At 35.0% G+C, this 25,850-nt stretch overlaps 1 protein-coding gene across 1 annotated transcript in view; it reads right to left on the bottom strand.

Annotated features, from left to right (window-relative positions):
• Positions 1 to 7,336: 7,336 nt before the first annotated feature.
• Positions 7,337 to 25,850, bottom strand: part of LOC150104648 (microtubule-associated protein 1 light chain 3 gamma-like) — a 38,682-nt gene continuing 20,168 nt past the window's right edge. The window contains exons 3-5 of the mRNA XM_090395844.1: positions 25,320 to 25,426; positions 12,633 to 12,860; positions 7,337 to 10,537 (exon numbers count right to left, since the gene is read on the bottom strand). Of these exons, the coding sequence (XP_090251970.1) occupies positions 12,677 to 12,860; positions 25,320 to 25,426 (291 nt within the window). The 3' untranslated portion in view covers positions 7,337 to 10,537; positions 12,633 to 12,676. The remainder of the gene's footprint in view (positions 10,538 to 12,632; positions 12,861 to 25,319; positions 25,427 to 25,850) is intronic.

The following is a 25,850-nucleotide window of genomic DNA, read 5'->3' as shown; positions in this document are numbered from 1 at the left end:
ATCGTTAGTGGTTCTATTTTCAGGAAAAAAAAAAAAAAAACCTTAATAACTGATCACATTTTAACCTTACAATGGATCATTTTGTACTCTTATCTCCACTTGTCATCGTCCGTATTTACTTTTTTCAGTTGCCGCGTGCGATAAAATACCCCCCCTTCTAAGGTGTAAAGAAACTAGATGTACATGACGGACGCTGTCAACGTTCCCCCAAACCACCCCAGGGTTATGAGAATGTTCGTCCCATCAACTTTTGCCCATCACTTAACAGTTCGGGTGTCCTTCAAGGCAAGAGCAACCACCGAATAATTTTCTTCTAAAGACGTTGGCAGTTGCTTTTATCACAGTCACCACCCTCTTTAAGGTCAAGTAATACTAATAATAATAATAAAAAAAAAAAATTGTATACGAAGTTCACAATCTTCAGTTTTGTATACTTTCCTTATCTTTAAGGAATATTATTAGCGTAAACACACCACATCGAGAAATATAATCACATGATAGGAATTTAAATCGGATTGGTGTTTAAAAGGAGAAAATGAAAGAAAAAAAATCGTTGATGAACTTCGAGTCCATCGTCGATATTCAGACTAAACAGCACGTGAGAAGAGAGGAATATGCGGTACTAACTAGTTTCGGTTAACAAAATAGTACAGTTACATAGTTTGTTGACGTGACAGTTTCCGTTGGTTTGAAGTTTGTAACACAGAAAACGTAACATTAGGCTTCATAAGAAACCTAACGTCTATTTACGATTTCAATAATTTTTTTACATCTACTATATATATATAGCAATGGTTTCCAAACTCCACTAACCAAAACTTCAATCACGACCTTACTACCCACAGGTATCTAAGTCAGTGATCCAATATTTAAATCTTAACTTATTACAGAAAATATTTGAAAAAAAAATAATGGATTATTGCTGTTTATTCAGAAAACAATTTTGCAAGTTCAAAGCCTATTAACAAGACTTCGTAATCCTGGATTTAGGAATTAATTCTGTAAAGCAACTGTCATGAGTTAACAGGGATTGTTCTTTCGAATTGATTCAGTACGTATGCTGCTCTAATTCTGTTCACCAATTCAACATATACATCTACACAATATGTCTCTAAGTCGGGACAGTTATTTCTCACGTAGATGTAAGAAACATTTCTATGGTTGAATACCAAATAGAGTTGGTGAATACGTAATTAAATTCACAGCGACTTGGAAAACACAGACATACTTCAGCGACTCCGTTAGTCCCTCCTGATAATTCATCAATAAAAGGAAAGATGATCAGATTAAATTTGAGGCATCCTTTTTGATTCAAGAGGAATAATTATCAATGAAACCCTCGTTAGTGCACATATAAAATCTAAGCAAAGGTAAGTAATATCGTAAGCGTTGTTGACCTACGATTACCGTGAAAATATTATCTTCAAGTGGTTCAAATTTTTGCATTTTAGTGCATATTTATAATTTTGGAAAGATATCCTGCATTTATTAAAATATGTCCTTTGTGCAAAGGCATTATGCATCTAAATGATTTTTTCCTAAGTTGCGTGCGATTTTTAGTAAAATATTAATGTTTCCCCTATAGAGATATTGGTGAATTTTAGTTATGAAATTACAGTAGAATAACACTTAAGTAGAATGCAACGTCATTTGCAGCTGAAGCAAATTGAATTATCACATGTCGTTATCTAAGCAACTAAAACATCGAAAACATTAGTGTAGGACTTTTACATAAAGGAAAAAAAACTGAGAACATTTGTAATAAAGAAGATGATGTACTCGCCTTACAGCGTGCGTTGCTTCAGCCAGCTCCTCAATGACATTTCAGAGTTCATTTGTTTGTAGAAGGCCGTCCGCTTTATATTTAATTGGTATGGGGTAAAGGTAGAACTCGGTTGATGTCACAATCCCGCATGATCTCAAATTGAAGTAGAACTGGCAGATTTTTTATTAGTCTATGAAATGTGAACTTGGCTATTTGTAGAAATAATTAAGCAAGCATGTGCAGATTTCAGCATTTTCTGCATAGTATTTAAGACTGTTGTATTAATATTACATCATTCAAAGAAACATTGAATCGAATAAAATATGGTTTTCTCTATTTAATTTTTTTGAATTTTCATGTAGGGTTCCATGACTGAGTGAATGCTTCTTTCAACGAAGTGATCCTATTGCTAATTATTTAAAAATTATCAATAAAGTTGAGTCGTGGATGTAACGTAGAGCACTGTACTGCTTCATTGATCAACGGTCCATCATTGATTGAGGGCTATCCGGGTTTTCAACTATTGACTGGCCATCGCCAAATTTATATACATGTGCTCACATCTGGTTTAAAGTCACTAAAGTTTATCTATAAATAAATATTAACTGTTCCATTTTCTCTCTCTCAATGGTTTTTTTTTTTTGTAATTAATGTCCTTACTAATCCTTGGAATGAGCGAACAAGTTGTATATAAAACTTGTTCAAGTTCAAAAAGGCACCTACCACTAAAGTATAACATTGTTACCATCGTTGCATTAACTTAAATCATGCAGGTTAATGTTTTCATATTCCAGTTAACAGCCTCTGACAACTATTCTTAAGAATGAAATACGAATGAGCATGCTTTTCCTGCTGCAGACCGAAGAATTTATTGCCAGCCGTGACACTTTTGAGTTACCTGACAGCTGTGGATTGAAGATGTATGCGAGAGATTGAAGCTATCTTTATGCTTTCGTCAGTTTCAAGGTGAAAATGCTTTGTTCCGCATTATAGTGCTGCCTGGATGAAAATATTAAAGCAAAACAATCAATTTTTGGCACATGATGCCAACAAAAATACCACGCTCTCATTTTATCATGTTTCAGTTCACAAGGAACGGTCCATGCAACGAAAGGCATCACTTTGATCCTGATATCTCTCGCTTAAGATCAACTAGTTAACGTAAAGTGCCAAGAATAGGATCATTAAGCTGAATGCTTTCTTCTGCAGAAAAGATTTAGGTACTCTACTATAAATGTGGACAGTAAGTAGTGCAGATTGTACCGAATTAATATATATATATATAGCGCTAGTGCGACATCAGCTACATGAATACAGAGATTACTGTTAATGCTATATGTTCATGCAAAAAAGCCAAATAGTTAAAATAGTTACCTTTTACACACACAAAAATGTAGATTAAGGCTATTATCCAAAAACCGCAGATACAAGTAAGTTAGACGCATATCATCATTTTACATATACGGTGTGTGTATTTCCATTAGGAGGAGGAGGAAGTGGAGAACCAGCAATAAAAGTATTTAGATTTAGAACCTCCTAGCATCCTTGGTTTAGACGAGCCCTGTGGTTGAAAAGATCCGGTTTCGAATCCCATCTATGACGTGAGGAACCTTTATCAAGCGTTTTCAAATCAAATGATGAAATATCCGATCTCGTACGGAGGTGGCGGGTTCCCCCTCGGAAACTGGTTTTTTCCTCCCTCGAAAACAGGCAAACCGGTCTGAAGAACAAGCAATATAGACAGGACACGTGAGAAATAAAGAATAACCTATCCCCCCAGATTTAGTTTCGAATAGCTGCAGGGTGAAGTGTGGGTTTACGCGTAAGCGTAAATCAGGAAGGAAGGTGTAAGTATTTATTTAAAGAAACGTTTAATAGAGCACCCTTATAAACGCTCTTTTACGTTAAAAATCTTCGCATTGGACAGAGGCGTTCCAAAAGTTGAAAAGTCAAATGAGACTGAGCTGAAGTTCTAATTTTCAACCGTTATGAATACTTCCCATTGTTTTCAAGCTAGAAGAAGTATTCATCCTCTAATCCAAAAGAGGAGTTTATTTCTTTATAAAGCAAGTGGTACTCTTCGTCGCTGTCATTCAAAATACTTAATGTGATTTTCATCTCCGAAATAATATTCAGATTACATCAAATACAACTCGAAGCAGCAAATATTTTAAAACTTTTTTTTAAAAATTTTTGGTAATGTATGAATGAAGTTCTGGGATGTCCACTTGAGTTCGGTTTGTTCAGCATCATGCTAGGCAAAACGCCAGAAAATTATTATTTCAAATAATGTCATTTGAATTACTTTCTTTGATCGGAATTACTAACGAAGCGATGGGCCTCAATCATCCGATACTCCACGATTATGTAAGTATATAACGCCATTTTTCAGACAAAGGCAATAAACAGCCATTATTCACTTAATAAAATCACGTGCCAGTCTTTGTAAACATCGCTACCAATTTATCACGCAGAGCTAAAAACTTATACAGTAATCCCTCGATTAATGCGTCATTTTTTTTCGATACCCAAATTCGATTAGTGCGCCTATATACATCTTAAAAATAAATGTTACAAATTATAAAAATTTTCGATCTATACATTTTTTATGGCTAACTATTTTAAAAAAATCACTCGCCAGAATGAAATAATTTAGTTACTGATTTAAAACATTTTTACAAATGTTATTTTAATGGCATACGTCCATGTACGCCATGTTCCAAATTTTTACCGCCAAAATTTATGTCGTCTGCTGATTACACATTTTCCCTGATCATATCTCGTACCTCCTTTGCAATTATTTTCCTTGCATTTTTTTTTATTTTATTTTAAAGTATTTTCCCAACCTTTCATAATGAGTAAAAGAATTAGTGAGCAAAAAATTGAAAGTGTGAAAATGATTCGAAAAGTAAATCTCATTGGAAGAAAAACTTGAAATAATAAAGAAAGTGAACAATGCGAGTCCAGAGCAAAGATAAGACAAGAACACAAAAATGGATGAATCAACTATAAGAGCAATCGTAAGCAAAGCTGCTGAATACGTAGTATTATAATGATTGAATTAGAGAGACGTCTTTGTACACGGATCGAAGATTGTAATCAAAATCGGATCCTACTAAGAACTGACCTTATTATTAAATCAAAAGCATTAAGTCTCTTTGCGACCTTGAAAGAAAGGGCTATCAATGATGGAAAAGAAGAATTCCACGTTAGTGCTGGATAGTTTGAGAAATAGCCTACATAATGTTCTAATCACAGGCGAAGCTGCAAGTGCCGATAAGGAGGTGGCCGCAAATTATCCAGAGATTTGAAGAAAATTGTATAAGAAGGGGGCTATTGTGACCAACAAATATTTAATGCCGATGAAACTGGCCTTTTCTTAGCAAGCCAATGCCTTCAAGACTTTTCTGGCTAAATCGGAGAAATCTCGGCCTGGTTATAAAGTCGAATGAAATTACTGCTAGTAATATGTATGCGATCCATTTGGAAGCACATTTTTCCCATTTGCACAATGTGAAATGATTTTAGAGGCTTTTCAAATGAATCTAAGTTAATTAAATCTAATTCTGAGAAACTGAGTGATTCCGACCTGCTAAATTTAGATGCGGGACGATCCTGAAGAATATGAAGAAAATTTAATCACTGACAAGCCCAAAGAGATTTAACAGAAACAAATTTAAAATATTTTTCGTGCAACCGAAGCTTTTTCAGTAGCAATGCTTAGAGACCGGCCCTTGTGAAGTGAGAAGCAGGAAAATTTGCAGAAGAGGCAGTTGTATGAAAAAAAAGAAACAGAATGCCCGCCAGAATAATAGATTTATAATTTGAATATGTTTTATTGTCTTTCAGCTTATGAAGCTGAAAGACGATAAAATTAACTAGGCCCTGAGACATACCTTAATTCTTTTATTAAAAAAACCAAGGGTAAAAAAAGAAATTTCAGGAACGAATTTTACTTTTTTCTATAGGTTATTATACTTGATTAGTGGGTTTTAGATTAATGCGCCTGTTTTAAAGAACGCATTAGGCGCAATAATCTAAGGATGGCTGTACTTGAATTATAAGACCTGTTCAAAATGTGTTGAGAAGCCCATCGCACGTAAAATCGCATCGCGAACGATGCGATTTTGAATAGGTGGGTGAACATATCGTCTGTTCACTAATACACAGTTAATTAATAAGCTTTCCTCCCACGCTATCAATTACTGAAATGGTTGCGACCACAAAAAGATCAAATGCATAGGGATATTTGAAGACCATGTGGAAAAGTAATATGCTCAGATCTCCACTTGTGTGTCAAATGTCTTCATATGTTTGAGATATATCTCAAACCCTAGTAAAACAGCTATGTCAAATTGGACTGGTATTAATATTCACGTAATTTAATTCACAGTATATTTTCCTGCATAATACTCCTGATTTTGACATTTGCATATTCAAGTAAAATTTTGGGACCTAAACATGGCATACAATAGACATGTGAGGCAACTCTTAGTAATAATACTCAAGTAAGAAAACTGTTATTAATGAAAAATAATCTAATTTAGAGTTCGAAGGCAATATTCCTTCTCGATCCAATAATTAACTTTGTGGATTATTCAGTTGTTGTCGAACTGTATTAGTATATAAAAACCGGTTAAGAAAGCCCGACCTTTGTGACTCGATTGAAAATCATATGACGTATATGTCAGTCTTCAAACCTTTTTTTTTTTTTTTTAATTGTATATTGCAGAAATGAGCAGACAGATCCATGGTCTGCTCATTTCTGCAATATATTTGAGCAGACCATAGATCTCTCACTTTGTATTACACCAGAGCCATCTAATGAACAGAGTTTTTAACTGTTGATCCAAGTATTGTGTTTATCTAATGCTACGTTGGAGGATACGCCGAAGACAGCTGCTCTATTGGAAGGGAGAGGTTTCTCGTCTTAATTTTTTTCTCTCCTAGAATTAAAGGAGAGGAATGAGGAGTTTATTTTAAGTGTTAGTGGAAATTATTACCTGTGTGTTTAAAGTATTTAGAATGAAAGCAACGATGTAAGCAGAATAGTTTAAGGAGTCTAGAGTTCTCTTAAAGAGAAGACTCTTTAAGATATATAAAAAAAAAAGCTTAATTAGTGTCAGTGTATTAATTTTTTTTTATTGATGGATAGTAAAACAGATAAAAATTGAAAAAGTTGTCTCCTCTCCCTGAGAAAAATCATTTCAATTCACACTTTAGGAAAATTATCCAATTCATACGCACTTCAAAAGTAATATTTACACTGCAGTGTCGTCTAACTATTCCTCAGGCGTGGACATTAACATTTCTAAGCGTTCAAAAGTAAGCATATTTAAAGGTTTCATTTATCGATATGAAAGACATTCTTCCCTTTGCAATAATACACACACAATATCGCAAGAAGTATATACAGACATGAGTATTTCAAACTTACACAGTGGTGGCACATATATTGGACGTGAATAGCGATGCCCCCTCTCTTGGTCTGTTAACGTGTATACGTGTGAATTTTACTTTAGCCTAAACATTTGGTTACTGTCAGTTTATTATTCAATGAGAAACAGTTCATTTTCAATAAAGCATTTATTTTTCAAGTATACATACCCTATCACTAGTACATTGATAAGTGAGAATGCACTAACACATGTTCAGCCCGCAATGGCAAGCACAGCTTCCTTTGTACATATGATGTCATTTTACAGTGATCAGAAAATAGCAGAACAAAATCTAGCACGACATGCATAGGAACAATTCAAAAAAGTTACAGAAGAAACAATTTTATCGCGCTTCTTACAGTACAGATCATGACTGATGGACATAAGTATGTTAAGTTCAATTCTACTGGATGAAATTAAGCGATTCATGGTACAAAACTATCGTTTGCTGTATTTGAATACAATTGTTTTTTTTTAAGTCGATCATAAAAACAGGCATAAGAATTAAATTAATTTTGAAAATGCTCAAAGTTTGCTATCGAATGTACACCCTCTGTCCAAAAAGAAACCGAACTTTTCGAAAATAGAAAAAACTAGTTGCGCCACCTATTGTATCTTTTTGTTGTCGAAAGCGGCAACCTTCATTAGTGTTGTGTCAATTGTTTATGACATTTTCATTAGAAGCCGGATTATAGTGCCAAGAGCGACAGTGTTTTGACGAACATTCGGAAAATGAGTTTCAAACAGTGCTGCGATTGACTTTTGTGTTAAACTTAGTAAACGTTTTACCGAAACGCATCAAATGCTTCAAAATGCATACGGTGATGAATGCTTATCCCGTACTCAAGTTTACGAGTGGTTTAAGCGATTTCAAAGTGGTCGTGAGACGCTCGAGAACGACGAAAAGCTAAAAACTGGGCTGAACGAAGTTAACATCCAAAAAGTGCGTAATTTCAAAGAAAAACCCGAAATCGTCCGTGAGATTGATTGAAGATGAACTGGGGATTCCAAAATCAACTGCGCACAACATTTTCACCGAGAGTTTGGGCTTCGTAAATTGAATTCGCGATTTGTTCCCCACAAGTTGACCGATGACCAAAAAATGTATCGAATTGAAGACTGCAAGGACCTCATTAAAACCGCTCGTAAGGACTCAAACTTCCTTGGAACTATCGTTACTGGTGACGAAACGTGGTTTTGAGTATGAGCCCGAAACAAAGCGCCAGAGTGCAGACCACCAGAAGAGGGGCATCCGAAAAAAAGTCGCTTTACTCAAAACTAAAGACAATGCTGATTTGTTTCTACGATTCCAATGGCATTATCCACAAAGTCTGGCCTGGCCAAACGGTCAATGGCGAGTTTTATCTCGAAGTTTTGAAGCGATTGATAGCGAGAATTCGTCGCGTACGGCATAGATATCGTGACGACCGACCGTTCGTCAAAACACACTGTCACTCTTGGCACTATAACTGCGTCTAATGAAACGAATGTCAAACAGTTACCACAACGCTAATGAAGGTTGCCGCTTTCGACAACAAAAAGATAACGGGTGGTGCCACTAGTTTCTTCTATTTTCGAAAAGTTTGGTTTCGTTTTGGACAGAGGGTATAGTACGATTTAAGAATTCTTTAAGGAGTTGCAATAAATCCAGTTAGTTTTTAACTTACTAAAACTCCTCATCAAGAAAACAAAAAGGGTTTTCTGCAGCGTTCAGTGAGAAGACAACAGTAGAATCAAACCAATTTCCGATGTGAACTTTTGTGAGTTGAATTTGAAGTAAACAAAAACTTCAAAAAGCTGATGAAGTTATAAATAGGAACTAAGAATTAAAACTAAATGGATTTCAATCTAAACCAGTACTGAAATTTACTTCCTCAACATTAATAAAACTTAGTAAGTATTGCAAATATTCAGATTCGCTTTTAGTAGTAACTTTGGGGGGGGGGGGGGGAGCGAATGAATGATTATTCTTATGAGAATTAGTGGTTTAGTAACACAGATATGTTCACAAACATCAGCACATGAATGATAAAAACGTAGCAATTCTGCATCGCTCTTTTATGGAAATGTATCGATTACATATTGTTTGTTATGCTTAACACGAGAGGTAAATCAGAATTATTAAATTAGCATAAGAATTTCCCCGAGGGAAATACGTTTAAAAGGGTAAACAAAAAAAAAAAGTCCTTGGCCGAATTTTTTTATTTTTTTGAAGAGAGGTTAGAACCTAAAGGCACTATTTTGTAATGAGGACATTATTAATAACCCCAATTAATGTTTTCGATCTGTTATCAACCGTTCATTACAATTTAAATAGTGGAGTGGATAATGTCGAACATTTAGATGCTTTCTTTAGTAAAATTCTAATGAAATGATAGCGTATAATTACGTTAAAAAAATAAGTCACGTGATACCTATTTGTTAGAATGCATACGATGAGTCTATTAAAACGGCAGCCATATTGGAATTCATCTGACAACCACTCAACTTATAAAAATGAAAATTTAAAGCCCAATTGAAAGTACTAAATCTTTTTTTTTATAAGTTTATTCCAGTAAAATCGAAATGTCTCATTGATAAATTTAAATCACGAAAATTTGGCCGCTTTAAAAATTATTTTGCAGCAAACATACTGCTTAATTGAAAACAGAACGGTGTCGTGTGTGTGAAGTTTAATGAAAGATGATTAAAAATGTTTCACTACGCTTTGACTAAGTCAAATTAATATTTAGAATGCAAAAGAGTTCTTATGTAGTCCTCGAAAAAAAGTTTAAAATATAAAAACCTAAAATTTAAGTTTAAAATTTTTTTCAGACTAAAGATGAATGCAAGATAAAATTATGCTGACAAAAACTACCACTTACAGATCTTATCTTGCTTTGTTGTGATTTAATAGAAATGCGATCCTCGTTGGTTTGTTTTGAGCAAAAGATGTTCTTACTTGACGTAAAAATTTCTGCACAAGATCAACAGCAGAAGATTTAGCGAAGTATGGAAAAGGGCTGCATTGTTGAGCATGAATTGCAACTTGTAGATCGTTTACGAATATAGAGAATGGAGGATTAATTAAAAAAAAAAAACAGGTTAGTTATGAGAATTATGGCACCTCATGAAGTGATATTTAAATCATTGACAAAGATTGAAAACTTGATTGGTGACAAGAGGCTGTAAAGTCTCAGTATCACATGTTCTCACCAGGAGAAACAGTTTTAGTCTTTTCATACAATTCTTTGTTGAAGGCACTGCGTATGAAGAAAAGCACCATTAATGGACGAACGGCATTGGAATCTCCAGTTCCTCGCCAATTTGTTTTTCTGAAGAAATCTCAATAGACCTGTTAAAAATGAAATAGTATGTAAAATGTTACTAAAATATCATATATATTCAAATTACATTGAAAAACACTAAATTATTAGAACTATGCGAATTAATTGATAGTTATTGGAGCTGGCTTTGGTGTTTTATTCAACCTGTCTTCAACACAAAACATTTCTTAATTCAGATATCACTGCTCCGTAAACTGTTGTAATTTATCGACTGTTTACCTGAAATGACAGGTGTGCTGACTGGCTATTCTGATATTGGCCCCAGGTTGCGAATTTAAAGATATTTAATTAGCATGCTTGGTAAAAACCACTCAATCATCCCGTTACAATGGAGTTGTCAGGATTTTCCCCACGTGGTCCCCTTTGTTGGAATAGGAGATATTTGCTTAAACGTTTAGTTACACTTAAAGGATTGATTAATTAAAAATGGTCTCTAGGACTCTCCAAAGTATTCAAGACGCTTTAGCGCATTTTACTTTCACTAAAGTACTTACGTATCGAGATCCTTGATACGCTCTCGTTCAATTACGTGTGGTGTAAGATACTTATAGCATTGAGAGGAGAAGGAAAGAAGAAAATGTATCCCCCCCCCCCTCAAAAGAATAGAAGAGCTGCTAAAAGCCCAAAGAGAATTTGCTTGCTGGGTGAGGAGAAAATTGTTCAGAATCATTTACTGAATATATAGAATTAATAGAAAAATATGGATTACAATGCATAAACTAAATTCGTTGTAAGTTATATCAAAACGGTGTATCCCAGTGCATTTCTCAAAAATCTTCTCCAGCGCTACAGGGTTTGAATGATTCAAAAATGTAGTGTTGGAGATGAGAAATTAAGCCTTCGTTCAGGTTTCATTTGTGACCCAGTTCTGTAGCCATATGTTTAGAGAATTAACTGAGTTTCTTGTCCTACTTCCAATTGTGCCAAGCACAAATACAGGTCACATAGAAGTGTTTCCTTTGTATAAGAACACACCAATTTCCAACATATGTTCAACTGGTTCAAAAAACCAGCAAGCAGTTGGCTCTCATTTGTTTCTAGTACCAATTTTACAGAAGATAAATGGATCTTATCCTCTTCCAGTCTTCAATGTATTCCACTGGCATAATGTATGTGCAAAATCAAAATACATCGGAAAATCGTATACAACAGGAAGCGAATCGGTGACGTTCAGAGTAAGGCTAAGCAGTTTCAAAAGTGGTAAAGGACCAACTACTCAAGTGAAGGTCACTGAACATGCGCTTCTTGAAATTTATATCATAGCTAATTGTTTATCCTTTCTTACTTCAGCTTCAAGTTTTTCCTGTATAGTAGGAAAGGTTTTTGTAATGTAGACCTGTAAAGATATTGGATTTCTGGATAAGAATTAGAAAAGGAAAAAAGAAGAAGGAAAAATGAATCATTTATTGCAATCAAGTCAGCTTAAGTGTCCATAATCACGCCAACCAATTAACTGGTTTGCCGAGTGGTTAGCGTATCCACTCCCAAACCAACAAGCCCGTGGATTCTAATCCCGCCACGGATGTCTGCGATTGTCTTTAGGTGGTAGATGAATGTTATCGCTCGGTGCGAGACTACCACAACCCCACTTATTGGAGGCCTGAAGTGGCTTGTATTATAGGCTAACAACCTTTCGTGAGTGGAAGTCACAAAAAAAATTACGTAATGAAAAAAGAAATCTGAAATTTTCCTGTTCAATCCAATAGGATTGGAGATGTTTGAAAATTTGAAAGCTCTTCTGTAGCTTAATTCTCGAAATTACATCCGAAATAGTCATGACTCAAAGTATTAAAATATTGGAATAAGGATAAGCTAGAATTGTAAGTCTGAATTCGCTTTCGGAACTAAATTTTTTAGTAAAATCAAACGTTGGTCACGAGGATCCTCAAATACGATCTTTGTTGGAAGAACGAAGTGAATCTTAATATAGAATGGCATTTCACTAGCAAGATGCTTATGTTAAAAGCAAACCTATTCTGTTTGCGAAAACCATTATGTCAGCGTAATAATTGCAAAAGATTACAACTCCAGCGAATTTATAATTCAGGCTTATAATATTCCTTATAAAACCAGATAGAATTAATGGCATCTGAAGACACTCACCTGCTATTTGAGAATGAAACTAAAGAATGGTATGAAGTACAGGTTTACACCGTTCTATGGTTCCTGGAAGATCCAAACATCTCTTGTGAAGCGTATGTAACATATAGGAATCCATCTTCGTCCATGTTCTCTCTGTAAATTTCAGCCAGCGTTTTAGACATGCTCGCTAAACTCCTATTGTTGATGAGCAGATAGAAGGCCTGGTTTGGTTTTAGATGCATTCGGTTCCTAATTATAAAAAAAAAAGTGAAAACAATTACTAAATTAAAACTATCGCCACTTTACACATGGAAATAAATAATACAGTCGGGGTTAAGTATCTTGTTCATGATCTAATGCTTTCTATTGTAAGTTTAGATTAAGTTGTTTTACATTTTAGTAAATATTGGGATATTGTGCACTATCAACTAATGAATCTGAAAGGGGGAGATTTTACTATGATTTCTTTTCCCAGAAAAGTTTCATAACAACGCCAACAATAATTATCGCATATCTGTTTTTTTTTAAAGAGTGAATGAACTCGAATAGATTCAGTCTTTTCAAAATTATCTAAATTCCTAGGTTGCTGTTTTTTTCCACGCAGTCACGTATTTAACTTTTCGAATTTGGTTCTGCATTATTTTAAGTCTATACATGTTATACTTTGAAAGTTCAGCTTTTTTTTTTTTTTAATCACTAGAAGACTAAAAATACAAGTTCTGTTAGCTATTAAGCAAGCACCAAAAAGTCAGGCCTTAAAAACGATAACTTCTATAAAAGGTTATCAATCAGTAAACGAAGACAGCTGACTTGCAGGCCACCACAATTCCGTCACCACCTTCTCAATGGAGGGTCATGTTGCATACGAAAGGCCAAGTTGGGGGTTTAAAAAAAAAAAAATTGTTTATTATAGAGTTTCTTCTTTCAGAAGAAGAAAGTTTTTCTCTTAGAAATAAATTGGAAAAAACAGCTTAGAATATAGCAAAGTTGCTAATCATTTGGTAAATTTAAGAAAACGCTAAACGTTTAGATGCAGTATCGAAGAATTATGCAGCGAACACTATAAATTGCTTAGCAATAATAAAACAAGAATTGACAAACGGGTCACCTTGGCAGAGGTTTAACATTTTGCCCTGATCGTGGCGTAGGCTGTCATTAATCTCCACCCTCTACCTAAATGTTTTCAAGTGGTTGCTATTTTGTGTCATGTCCATTCAACTACCTGTTTTCTTTGATCAACAACCATCTTTCCAGGTCATGTCATCAGAAAATCATAAATATACAGTAGCTGACAACTATTACGAAATTCACAAGGGAGGTTAAGGAGAGCTTCGATTAGCATTTTTATCAATTTCCGCCAAGAGAATCCTTATTCTTTGGAGCCGGAAGACGAGTGAAATTAGAAGCAAAAGTTAATTCTTAACCAATTTTAGAATAAAGTGATATATAATTAGAAACTAAATTATAAGCGAAATATGCCACTGATATAGTGTTTAGTCCAAGCATTTCTATTCAAGGAAAAAAAAAAAAAAAAAAAGTCAGAATGTCAACTTCTTCCGCACTTAGGTTTCTTAACTCAAAAAAAGTTTTTCAAGAACTTTATTCACATGGTTATTGATGTTTCAGAGGAAATCTTTATAAGGGCAATATCGCACATGTTATGATACCTAATACAAGAATAGTAGCTGTCCTGCCTAAGAATTTAAACTTCAGTGAGGAATTCCGTCATGCTACTTTAAAAGAGGTTTTACACTTTATGCTTTGGCAAGAGACTTCATTTAAACACTCATTCAAAGCAACTGCACGTCGGTCTAACCGTTTCCTAACAGTGTTATGACATGTTTTCTAGTTTCTTTACATGGCTTAAGTGCAATAATTACACAACTGTCGGCTTAAGTCCATTTACTATTTTCCACTCTCCTGAACCCGTTCTGACCACAATCAACCTCAGGGATACCAATCTAACAGGCCAGGAGTGCAGTCAAGTAACCGTTGTGTAATTCAAAGGAAATTAAGTCTATTTAGTTACGTAACAAACTTGGACATAATTCTTAAGAGGATGAATTGAGAAGAGGAATTGCCGTTTCATATATAAGAAAAGGCAACAAAGAGTTTATGGGAGGAAATTTCTAAACGATAAATTGGACTAGGCGGCTTTTGTGAAGGTCGAAGATTTCACATTACTTACGTGGAAGCACAGCGTAAATCAAAATTACACAACGTCGTGTCATTCCAACTGTCAGCTCGGGTTCATTGATGGCGTGAGTTTCTCCAGAGCGAAAGACCTCAAGCATGCTTAGTTTAATGTAGGAGACGAGCGCACTGACCTTTCTACGATATTTCAGTAACGAAGTTGCTTTGAAACGAACAGTTTTAGAAGTTGTGCTTGTGCAGTAGAATTACTGTGAGCAGAAATACAATTGAAAAGAGGGGAAAAAAATCCAATATTGCTTCAATCAATGTCATCTGCATATTCCATGGGATGATCAAAATGCTTATTGGTATATTTCTATTAATATCTTAATATTAAAATTTTTCTAAAGAATTCGACGAATATGAGCTAAGAATTCATTATTAAAACAATCCGATACTGGAAATAAACAGAAGCTATCTGCCTAAGAGTGCAGATGGGCTTACTAAATTGAAAAGACAACTAGATCCTATTGTTCCAACTGCATAAATACGCTAAAGATGCAAATAAATCTTTTGGGCTGTTCCCGTTTCGATTAGCTTATAGAACAGCTTCAAGTTTTCATTGTGAAAGCTTGCCTTCTATTTAGTAGAAATACTGCCGTTCTTAATTCATTTATTAAGAACCTATCAGCCTTTAATAATCGTAATAGAATTACGATTACTACCAATAACGTAGCAACCGAACAGCCTAAAACCACTGATTAATATCTAAATGACAACCTTCAAGTATAATGGACTACTATACAACAAAATAGGTAAGCAAGCAGCAGAATGGGGACTGCTGCTCACAGATTCGTATCAGTTACGATTCTGAAACTCCACGTCTGTCTAAAGAGCGAGTATTAGGTATACGGGGAGACTAGAAGTCTATAGATGTGATAGTTATCTTGTGAAACAGTCCGTGATAGGCTTCACCACCAGAAGGTTAATAGGAGATGTGGTATAACTGGTCTCCAATTGACCAACTGTGCCGGAAATTGATGCTTGTGGTGTTGCAGTAGTAATTTCTTCCGGGTTTGGGAAACAAACATGTCAAGTTCTTGTAGAAGTTTGTTTTATTGCGTCACTCAAGACAATGATTCTACATTGGTGTTTGGAAAAACAGACTGCAGGAATTAAAGATTTAAATGTGTGGTTCTTTTAGAGCCTGCAGAAAGAACCGTATTTATAACGGATAGTACCGGCATAATTAGGACACAGCTTTTCTCCCCCCGCCACCTCTCAGTCTAATGTTTAAAAAAAGTGGAGAAATGGGAATTTAAAGATCTCAGTTATCAAAAATTAGTATTCATACGAGCTCAGTGTCCAATTTTAACAGGAAAACACAGTAAAAATGCAAAATATGTGTTAATATTTTGACAATCATTAAGTAAACTTGTTTATAATGGCGATAAGTAAGGAAGTCAATATAGGAATAAAAAACAAATTAATATTTACATCATTAATTGCTATTGAATGACTTGTTCGATCTCAGGACAATCAAGATGACAATGTTCAAGTACTTTCATTCCTTTCTGCGAAACAGGGAGATATCTACGGAGATGATTTTAAAAGAAAACTCGTTGCTTGTCTAATAGTTTACGTACCACAGTTAAACTAGTCGAAACAGCATTTTAATAATACTGTACAGGTTTCTACTCGCTTACTTATCTGAGCTGAATGCATAATGTTATACAGCGAATTCTAAGCTGTTTCGTCTCAGCTTTTAAGCACCACTAACAGCTGAGATTATTGCCCAAAATATTAGCCAAATTTGAACTAACATTCAAGTTTGCCTAATATTTTAGGCAATACGTTGTTCATATTCTACTTTAAAAAAATATTAAGGCTGAACTAATTTTTGTTAGAGATATTTCGTCCTTCTGAATCCTCCCAAGATTGGAATGAATGGGTAATAACGGAAAACAAACTTAAGTGTTCAAAATCCCAGAGTGTGGTTCTTGCACTAAAGCCACTGAAGGCTAACACAATAGGCTAAAAGGACTTAAAAACTGATCTGCCACATTTAGCTTATAGTTAAGTGTGGTATCTTAAGCAAGGTTTGAAACAAACTAATTATTTGTAACATTATCGGAATATCGTATCAAATAAGTTTTAACTTGGGAAGGGGGGGGTGTAAGAATGACTTTTCTTGCAGGCAAGTTAAACCCATTTACCGAAATGAACACGAAAAATATTTGAATATTGAACGAGAAATTAATTCTATGAAGAATTAAATATTTTAAAATCTGATCTGTTAGATAACATGAAATCGTTTCCTCACAGACTTACGTCTCTAAATATTCCTTTCATTACACGAATATTTAAAACCAAACCCGATTGATTCCTTTGACGAAAAGTTCTTTGTATGATACTGCTTGTAACTCGGCGGCGTTTGATGGAGATAAAGTGGAATAACTTGCTTTGGCATAAACCACTCCAGTGCACCTGGAGCACAGGTGGGCACATCCTTTTTCAGACTAACAGGAAGTGAGAAGAATTCCTGTCTATTAGACAACATTCTAATTTATTACGGTGATATTGCATTTTAGTTTGGGGGTGAAGGGTGATACGCAATTTTTACGGTTTGCTGCTGATGTAATATCACTGATATAATGACGTGGCATAAAAGCAGACAGACATTCTGGAGTGGTTTTCTTTGAGGAATGACTTATTCAAGTAATTTATGTCATGACGTTACTTTGTCTGGCTTAAAAATCATGTTAGCAGGTGAAATTCTTAACATTGTTATACATAAATTTAGTCCTCTCAAATAGTAAAATCAGAATAATTAGATGTAAAAGACAGAATATTAGGGATGTAGTGGATGCGTTATTCTCTTGTCTGTATTGAGGGTTGCTGTAGGAAAAGATGGAAAAATTATAAAAATGGCTTAATTGCTTAGATGAGTAATGAATTTCTTCCCTACTCTTTTGCTGATAGATTCTACAGATACCTCTCGATATGGTCTCGATTAAAAAAAAGAACTGTAGATTAGCCAGTTGGATGAAAAAAATGAATATCTTTAAATGCACAGAAAGCTCTGGAGAAAATTTTAAACAGACATTAAACTGGTTTCGTTTTGCTTTGCACGTTGTACTTAATTCCGGGAGGCAGCTGTTTCGAGTTAACATTAAAACCAAATACACAGAACGTAATATATGTTTATCCTCAACAAATGCTGGCGTGTAAAGGTTACTGCTACAACTATGTACAAAAATCCATATCAATCCACTTAGTGAAAATTACATGATTAGATATCACTTCGATTTGTTGTGTACTTTACGAGTTCAGCTCATCTGGTGGTTATATCCACATATCAATATGCAGTTGGCATTCAACTCAATACTCGTCCGTACAATCATCCCCAGCTATCACCATTTTTTCGATGTAGCGGTGAATGCGACTCTAAGCGAGAAAGAGTGCACCGCGGTATCCATCCCCATGGAAAATGTGGGTCTAGTAGCGTGAACTTTTCAGGATATTCCAAGGCCAAACAGGACGGTCAATGACGGCGTTATATCCACGTGGCTTCCGTACGCCACGTGTAGTGTACTTCTGCATTCGTTGCCTGCACCCAGTCGCCGGCGTCAAGGACAGACATCCGCGCAACTCGAGACATTTAAAGCTAGTTTCGCATACCCAGTAGGACAACTGTTGGAATGAAAGGATGAATGAACGCACGAACCATCCGATGAATTGCCTAAGCAGTTTTTCTTATATATAACTGTGCATTATCAAATAAAAATAATTCTTCCAGTTCTCATATAAGACTGATTTGGTTTTCATGAAGACACGGAACTGATCTGATAGACAGCTAAACGAAGACTACTGGAAATAAGTCTGAAAATGGTACGGATGCCCACACGCGCATACAAAACATTGTAGTCGCGAATATACTGACTAGCTTCCAGAATTCCCTCACACATACTTAGTTTTCCTAAATCGGAATGACGTCGCTGAAGGGTTTCTAATATTTCAAATATTATATCTGAAAAATAAAAAATAAAAATAAAAAAAAAATCCCAACCCGCTCAAGCTGTTGTGCTATTCAAGATTAAATCAGCTCTAACTTTTACCGTTCATCAGTTTAAAACTGATAAGATATGTATCAAACGCGGCCGTAATGGGTTCCTTGACTTCAGCTATTACCCTTAAGGTTCTCTGGGCTGACCCCAATACGTGGAACAGTGATTGGAACTTTGGAGAAACTTCTTATCTCTTGTCTGGGTTCAACTAAGCTGTAGTTTAGCATGCCTCGTTTAATATGATGAAGAGCTGACAATTTCGAAAAGTAAACATTACCTAGTGGCAATCTGGGTTCTCTGGACTTTAGATATTGGTGAACTAGTAGCCCATAATAAAGCTAAAATTATGATGTGTGGGCACGCGTATATTAGGAGTCGTCTAGCAAGCGTCATGTAGCAGAAGCCTCCATGTTCGCAGTTCTAGAACAGATTAAAGTTATTGGGAGGGAGGGAGGCAAAGCATGGATAATACAACTAACCTTTATGTAAGTGGTAGAACCAGCATGTTTTAAGAACAGGGAGGATTATGCTGTTTACAGTAAGATTATTCTAGAACTAGTTCAATATCAGGATAACCTCAGGACGCAATGCAATAATTGTTTACAGCACCTTATGCGATAAAAAAAAAAAAATCGAATTCCGCTTGGACACGCTGTATAAAGTTCTTCTCATCTAAAAGGCGCGAGTTAAAGGCGGTCTCATACGGAGGTATGTACTTCCGGCAAAAAAAAAAAAAAAAAAAAAAGAATACATGCTATTTACAATACACTGGCTTTAGTGTCTTGTAAATTGACAAAAAAAAAAAAAACTGTCAAGAAAGATCATGAAATGATAAGCTTAATATACGCGGCTGTGAAGTGTATTGACACATACTAAATAATTAAATGGTTAACTGTAACATAACCATTAAAGTATCATTCGATGTTCATATTCCTCACATTTTAGCTATCTTTCTGTCCTTTAACTCCTTTCTGAAAAATATGAATAAGTGAAGAGATGTTGCCAAATTTAAGAAACTATGGAACACTTCATACAATAATGCCGGCCTGTTTGGCCGAGTGGTTAGCGTATCCGCTCTCCAGCCAAAAGGCTGCGAGTTCGGATCCTGCCGTGGGCATGGATGTTTGTGATTGTCTGTGGAAATACTTGTGGACAGTAGATGGCGTTGGTGTAGATGAGGCGGATGGTGGTTGGATGAGGTTGAATGGTGGAGACGCTGATTTGTAGAGTAGGTGCCCTCCCCTCTATGAGTCTTTGGACTCCCTGGAGGTGTCAAATAAGAATAATAATTCAAGTAACGTGAATTACATTTCCTCACAAAACCAAGAAGAGAATCTAAAGATCAAGTGAAGATATCCAAACTAACAATACAGGAATGAGTCTCAATAACGCATATTATGGAAAAGATCGATGTAAATTCAAGTGCAAAAAATTGTATTCAATTAACTTAAAAGAATTAATCGTGGATACGAAATTTCAAAAAAAAAAAAAACTACTTAAGAATTTTAATAAAGCTCGGACCATTGAACATCTCGTTTTAAAGAGGATGAAAAAAGTTTCATATATGGTCCCTCTCTCACTTGATTATATAACTATTTTCAGTCTTAGCTGTTCAAAATCTTATATTTCTCCCTGCTGATAGTTTGATCAAGTAAAACTTATTACAAACGAAGCAAAGAAGCCTACTGACTTGGCCAGTAGTTATTACATCGTTAAGGGGGATGACAAGAAAGTAAATAAAAAAATAAAAAACAGTGCAAGATACTGAAAATGTTTGTTAAAATGTCAAGGTAGAAAAACAATCATTCACTTTAACAGTACAGCAATAAAAAAAAAAAGTGAACATGTTCCAATTACGAGTCAGGTCAAGGCTCGTTATAGTCTTCACGAACAGGTAGGCAAACACGATTATGTTGTATAATTCCAACTACAAATGTTATCTCGTCAAGGAAAACTGTATGTCATAGTTGATTTTGATCTTATGAATTTTGTACTTGATTTTGTAAAGCAGTGCAAACATCTATTCTGTTCGTTAAAACAAGCATCACTTCCTGCTTTCTGTACAACACTCCCGTCAGCACTTCCAACTCGGTGTCAGTCTCGAGGGGGAGTTAATGATTGCACGCGACAGCTCAAGTAAGCGGAGGGAGCTCAACACGTTAAGTAATGATGAATAGACCCTATTATACGTTGTCTCGCAATTTCACTTAAACAAGGAACTGTCTTACATGAATCGCTAAGACGGAAAACACACACACACACACAAAAAAAAAGTGAATGAGATATTTTCCTGCGATTCAAGAGTGAATTTATGAATTATTTGCGCAATATAACAAAGTATATTTAAGTATCAAATGATAATGTTTAACTGATAATAGATTCTTTTAACAGAAAGTTTGGATAACTGATAACATATCGTGCGATAGCTTGCAATGAAATGCAATATATAAGTTGTGATAGACGAAACACTGGACAGTTTATTAAATGGGATGAAACTTGGGAATAATTTACTTTTTAAAAAAAATTTTTTTTTAGTAATTTCTAATTCTCATGTAAAAGAATTAAGTCTTCACAATAACTAAATGGCGAATGAAACAATATTCGTAACATTGTTATAACAGGTCGTTTCTTAACATACTTGTATGCCACAATTTACATGCATATTTCATCGTCCTTGAGACAATTTATAACCTTGTATTAATTCAACAACTCGCAGTTTCGATTGGTATGGATTTCGCAATGACAAGTTCTTCACGTTCGCCTTCAAAAGATCTAGCGATTTTGTGATAATCAGCATTATATAACCCGTGTCGTTCTTGCTACACGATAGCCTCAAGTTTATTTTAACACCTACGCGATCTATTTCCCTCCTTTCATCCTCAATGATGAATTGGATCTACACCGTTCTACCTGCTGCGCTACAAGAATGTATAATTATAATCATGGCGAATTAAACTACTGCCCATGGCTACAGCATTCGTAGGTTCAGTTCACATTGTAGTGACATTGTTGCAAGTTTGAGACTTGCAAATATTGGTTCATTAGTATTATCAAGAACAGTACTTTATTATTAGTGATTTAGCAGTTAAATACGTAGTTCAATCTGGATAAACAACCTTCCCCCTCTCCGTCCTTTTAGGTTTTTTTTTTTTTTCGTTCTATTTATTAACGATAAAAAACCGGCTTTGTGTTCCTTTTGGGAAAATCCCCAATAGCGATTCAAACTGCCTTGGTACTTGTGGGAAGTGTGTTTTTCTCATGAAATACAAGCGACAGAGCTAGGGGGGTCGCAGATCATTACTCAACTGTCAGCTGTAATGATCATACCAAAAACAAAAAAAAGTGTGCAGTAGGTTAGACCCCGTTGCGTTTCTCCCCAGTTCACTTGCTTGGAGGTAGCTTCGATGAGTGAAAAGTCGGTACGTGATAGTGTTTTAAGCCGTTAATGAGGGGGGGGGGGGTATTGTGCGTGCCTTATTGAATATACCATAAGCCAACGGAATTCCCGATTGTTTTAAAAGATGCAATTAGCCATCATATTCCCAGCACTTTCTGAGAACCGGAAAATCTGAATGGAATGATAGATTAATATAATTATTCGCGATGTGAATGATAAGTAGTTATTTCTGAACCTGTACTTTTTGCTGAACCGCATGAGTATTTGTCTCTGAAAATAAGTTTTGGAAAATAATTCAGTGATAGAACCATATCACCGAAATCTTTGTTACACAGAAAAGGATTATGTAATAAATTAGATGCTAAGAAATTATATTCTTGGGTTAATCCTTTATCCAAGGATAAACAAAGTTTGTGCGTGAAGCCTCTTCACGGCTGGGTTACTTGTATATAGAGGCTAATGACTTCACATCAATTTCTTTAGTATCCCATAATGCATACTAACTGGGTTTTTTTTTTCCGGAAAAATGGTTGGTCCTTCTCATAATGCATAGCATCATACATACAAACCTGAAAGGATGTGTGCTTTGCATTATGGGATACTAAGGCAACTTCTATATACAAGTAGCCCAGTCGTGAAGAAGCTTACGCACAAACTTTGTTTGCTTACACTTGTTGGATAAAGGATTAAACTAAGAATACACTTTTTTGGTATCATTAATTTATAGTATAACTAAGTTATAAAAAAAAAAAAAAACTTTCAAAGATTATTATATGTAATACCCACTCGAGAATCTGTTCTTGGACTTTATTTTTGGTCATTAATGGCTCAGAATGGGAGTAGCAATATTGCATAAGTGAAGTGATTTACCAGTTAAGAGCTCTTAAATATTGATGTCATATGGGTGTTCGAACACAGCCAGCAGGGGTGTCTTTGGACTAGACGTTTTCCACTGTACAAATCTAGGTGGAGTTATCAGCAAAGTAACTAGTAATATTGCTTAAGCATACCGTCTGTCCGTTCAAGTGAATGCTTTTAAATAGTTTTTTTGGAAAAAGTTTTCGTTGAAATATGAATCTATAGTAAGATTTTGTGCACTAATATTTTTATTAAGAAAAACAGGAACGTTTCAGAAACAAGTCATTCTTTGTGACGGCAGTTTGGCCCATTCTGTCATTTATTGCAGATAACCAACATCAGTTTCATAATCACCAAATCAAGTATCGAGACTGATTTTATGCTTGTATGATTAAATCGGGATACAAAACCAAAAGTAATATTGCATGCCTGCAGATTTAAAAGCAACTCGTTACAAATTTAACTATCACTGATAACTCTCAGTTTAATCATTTTGACTTAATAAAACGGACAACAGTATCATTGATATTTGCAGGGATTTTTGTCGCAACAGAATTTACTTCTGCAAACTTAATTGACACTGAAGTAGAAACTTGGCCTGATTTCAATCTTGAGAGCAGTGGCCAAACATCAATTTTGGATTTTAAACTTAAGTTCAAAATAAAAAATAAAGAGAAAATAGCTGCAATTATCAACCAAAAGTACCAACTTTATGAAGTGTATTCACATGAGATTGCAAAATATTAAAAGTGCATTGAAATATACTGAAATGGAATTTCTTGTTGATCCAAGAAATGTTTGACAAATTACAGGCGCTGATAAACTGCACTTTGCTAAGAGTTCATCTCGACTACAATTATTACTTCCTAAAAAGCATGTAGTAGCCTCGTATACATTATGCGATTCTAAACTTGATTTTATTAATTTTTTTGTTGACATAATCCGGAAATTGCTCTACACCAACCACTTCAAGCGTCCAATAAGCAGGGTGATCTCAAACCGGGCGAAATTCACAATGCCATTTCAGACTTAACTGAGCGATGCGTCCATACTCCTTTTAATATTAAATAATCTTAATATTTATACGATCAATTATTGCGATTTATATAGTTGCTGGGAGGTCACCGACTTCGGAACATGACGACCTCCTCCTTCCTTCTCTCTTCGTCAGTTAATTCGGACAAACGTGTATCAGTTATCGGGACGGGAGCCGAGGGATCAACACACGCACGCAAACTTTACGAATTTAGAACTGGTCTGTTGATAAGAACCGACACGGTGCTGCTCTCGTCAAGCGGCTGTATCGAGGCTGTCGGAACTTGCACGTTCGATTACCATAAAGGGAAAAGATTGCAGAATTCTGTCCTTTAGAAACGGGAAACAAGTAGCTACTTGGGAGCACGTCGACCTTTCACGGTGCTGCAAGGGAGAACAAACACCGATGGAGAATTTTTATTCTATACAGTTTTCTCTCCAACTAGCCCTGTGAAATCAGTACATTCTACCAAGATTAACTTTCCAACTAGATTGTTTAACATACCGAGGTTTATTTATTTGAAAAATTAAGCCGGATTTTTTTCTGGCACGAGATAATCGTTTTTGATTATCGAATGAAAATTCACATTTACTCAATGCCATTAGTATTGGTTAAACGGAACTTTACTTTGATTCAAATTATATCAAAGCAAAGAGCAGTGTTTCGTGACTATGTAAAACAACCCAAAATATAAAGAAATCCAGGAGAGAAAGTGAAGGATCATTCAATGGCGACTCGTTAACCGTTTTTGAGCTAGATCGGGATGGAAAGGTAATTTGTCTTATTTTACCTAAATAGACAAAGTAATTTTAAATTTTTATTAATCCATGCGGTTATGGAAAAAATCTCAAAATTAAAATTTGTTCCCTTCGTTGACTAAGCCGACTCCAGAAAACAAACACACGAATAGGATACAAGAAGTGAATGAACCAGAATATACGCATTCGATGGCAACGTATACCAAGCGCATGTTAAGTCAGTATGACGTTCACCAAATATCTATTTTACTTTTTTTTTTTTTTGCACCTGAGGATTACACAATTCAATTCGACAATCATTCCTCGTTTGTCAATATCAAAAGATTAAGAGTAGAATCTTTCCTACGTAAATTGGTTCCTTAAGTGTCAAATAGCCCATAAAATTACGTTAGCTGTTAACCGTTTATATATAAGTAGTAGTAAATAAAAGTTTACAAAAACATTTTAAAATGTAATTACCTGATAATTGTGACAAATTGCGACATTGTGAGCTCTTGTGGGACAAGGAACTTTGTTTTATCCAGAAGCGGAAGGCTTACTTCTTTTTGATACCTTTCAACTATTACCTGAAAGAAAATTTTCTTTTAATATAAAGTAAAAGTGAATTCTGATATCAAGAAAGTAATAGTTGAATTTTATCTTTCAGAAGGAATACAAGAGTGTTATTGTTATGTTACGAAGTCATATTTAAATATTTCTCAGGAAAAAAATCAAATCAACTGCAGTAAAAAAAAAAAAAAAGGATGAAAAATATTTTAAATTAAATATTGCATTTAGAAACTGTCAAAATATAAAAAAAAATTATCTTTAAAAATTAGCAAAATTATAAAAATTAAAATGGTAAAAAAATTTATGAAAACCAAATAATTTCATATCGACCATTCTTAAATTGGAATAAATGCGATGTGCAATCTCTTAGTGTGTGCGTGGGGTTTAGCGTGACGACTTGAAAAATCATCTTTTTCAAATTTAAATTGAGTGTCATACAAA

The sequence above is a fragment of the Typopeltis vanoorti genome, chromosome 7 (assembly GCF_054136105.1).
Source record: "Typopeltis vanoorti isolate ZY-2024b chromosome 7, IOZ_Tvanoo_1.0, whole genome shotgun sequence".
Taxonomy (NCBI): Eukaryota; Metazoa; Arthropoda; class Arachnida; order Uropygi; family Thelyphonidae; genus Typopeltis; species Typopeltis vanoorti.
The sequence above is the reverse complement of the archived record's forward strand: the minus strand, read 5'-3'. Positions and strand labels throughout refer to the sequence as shown.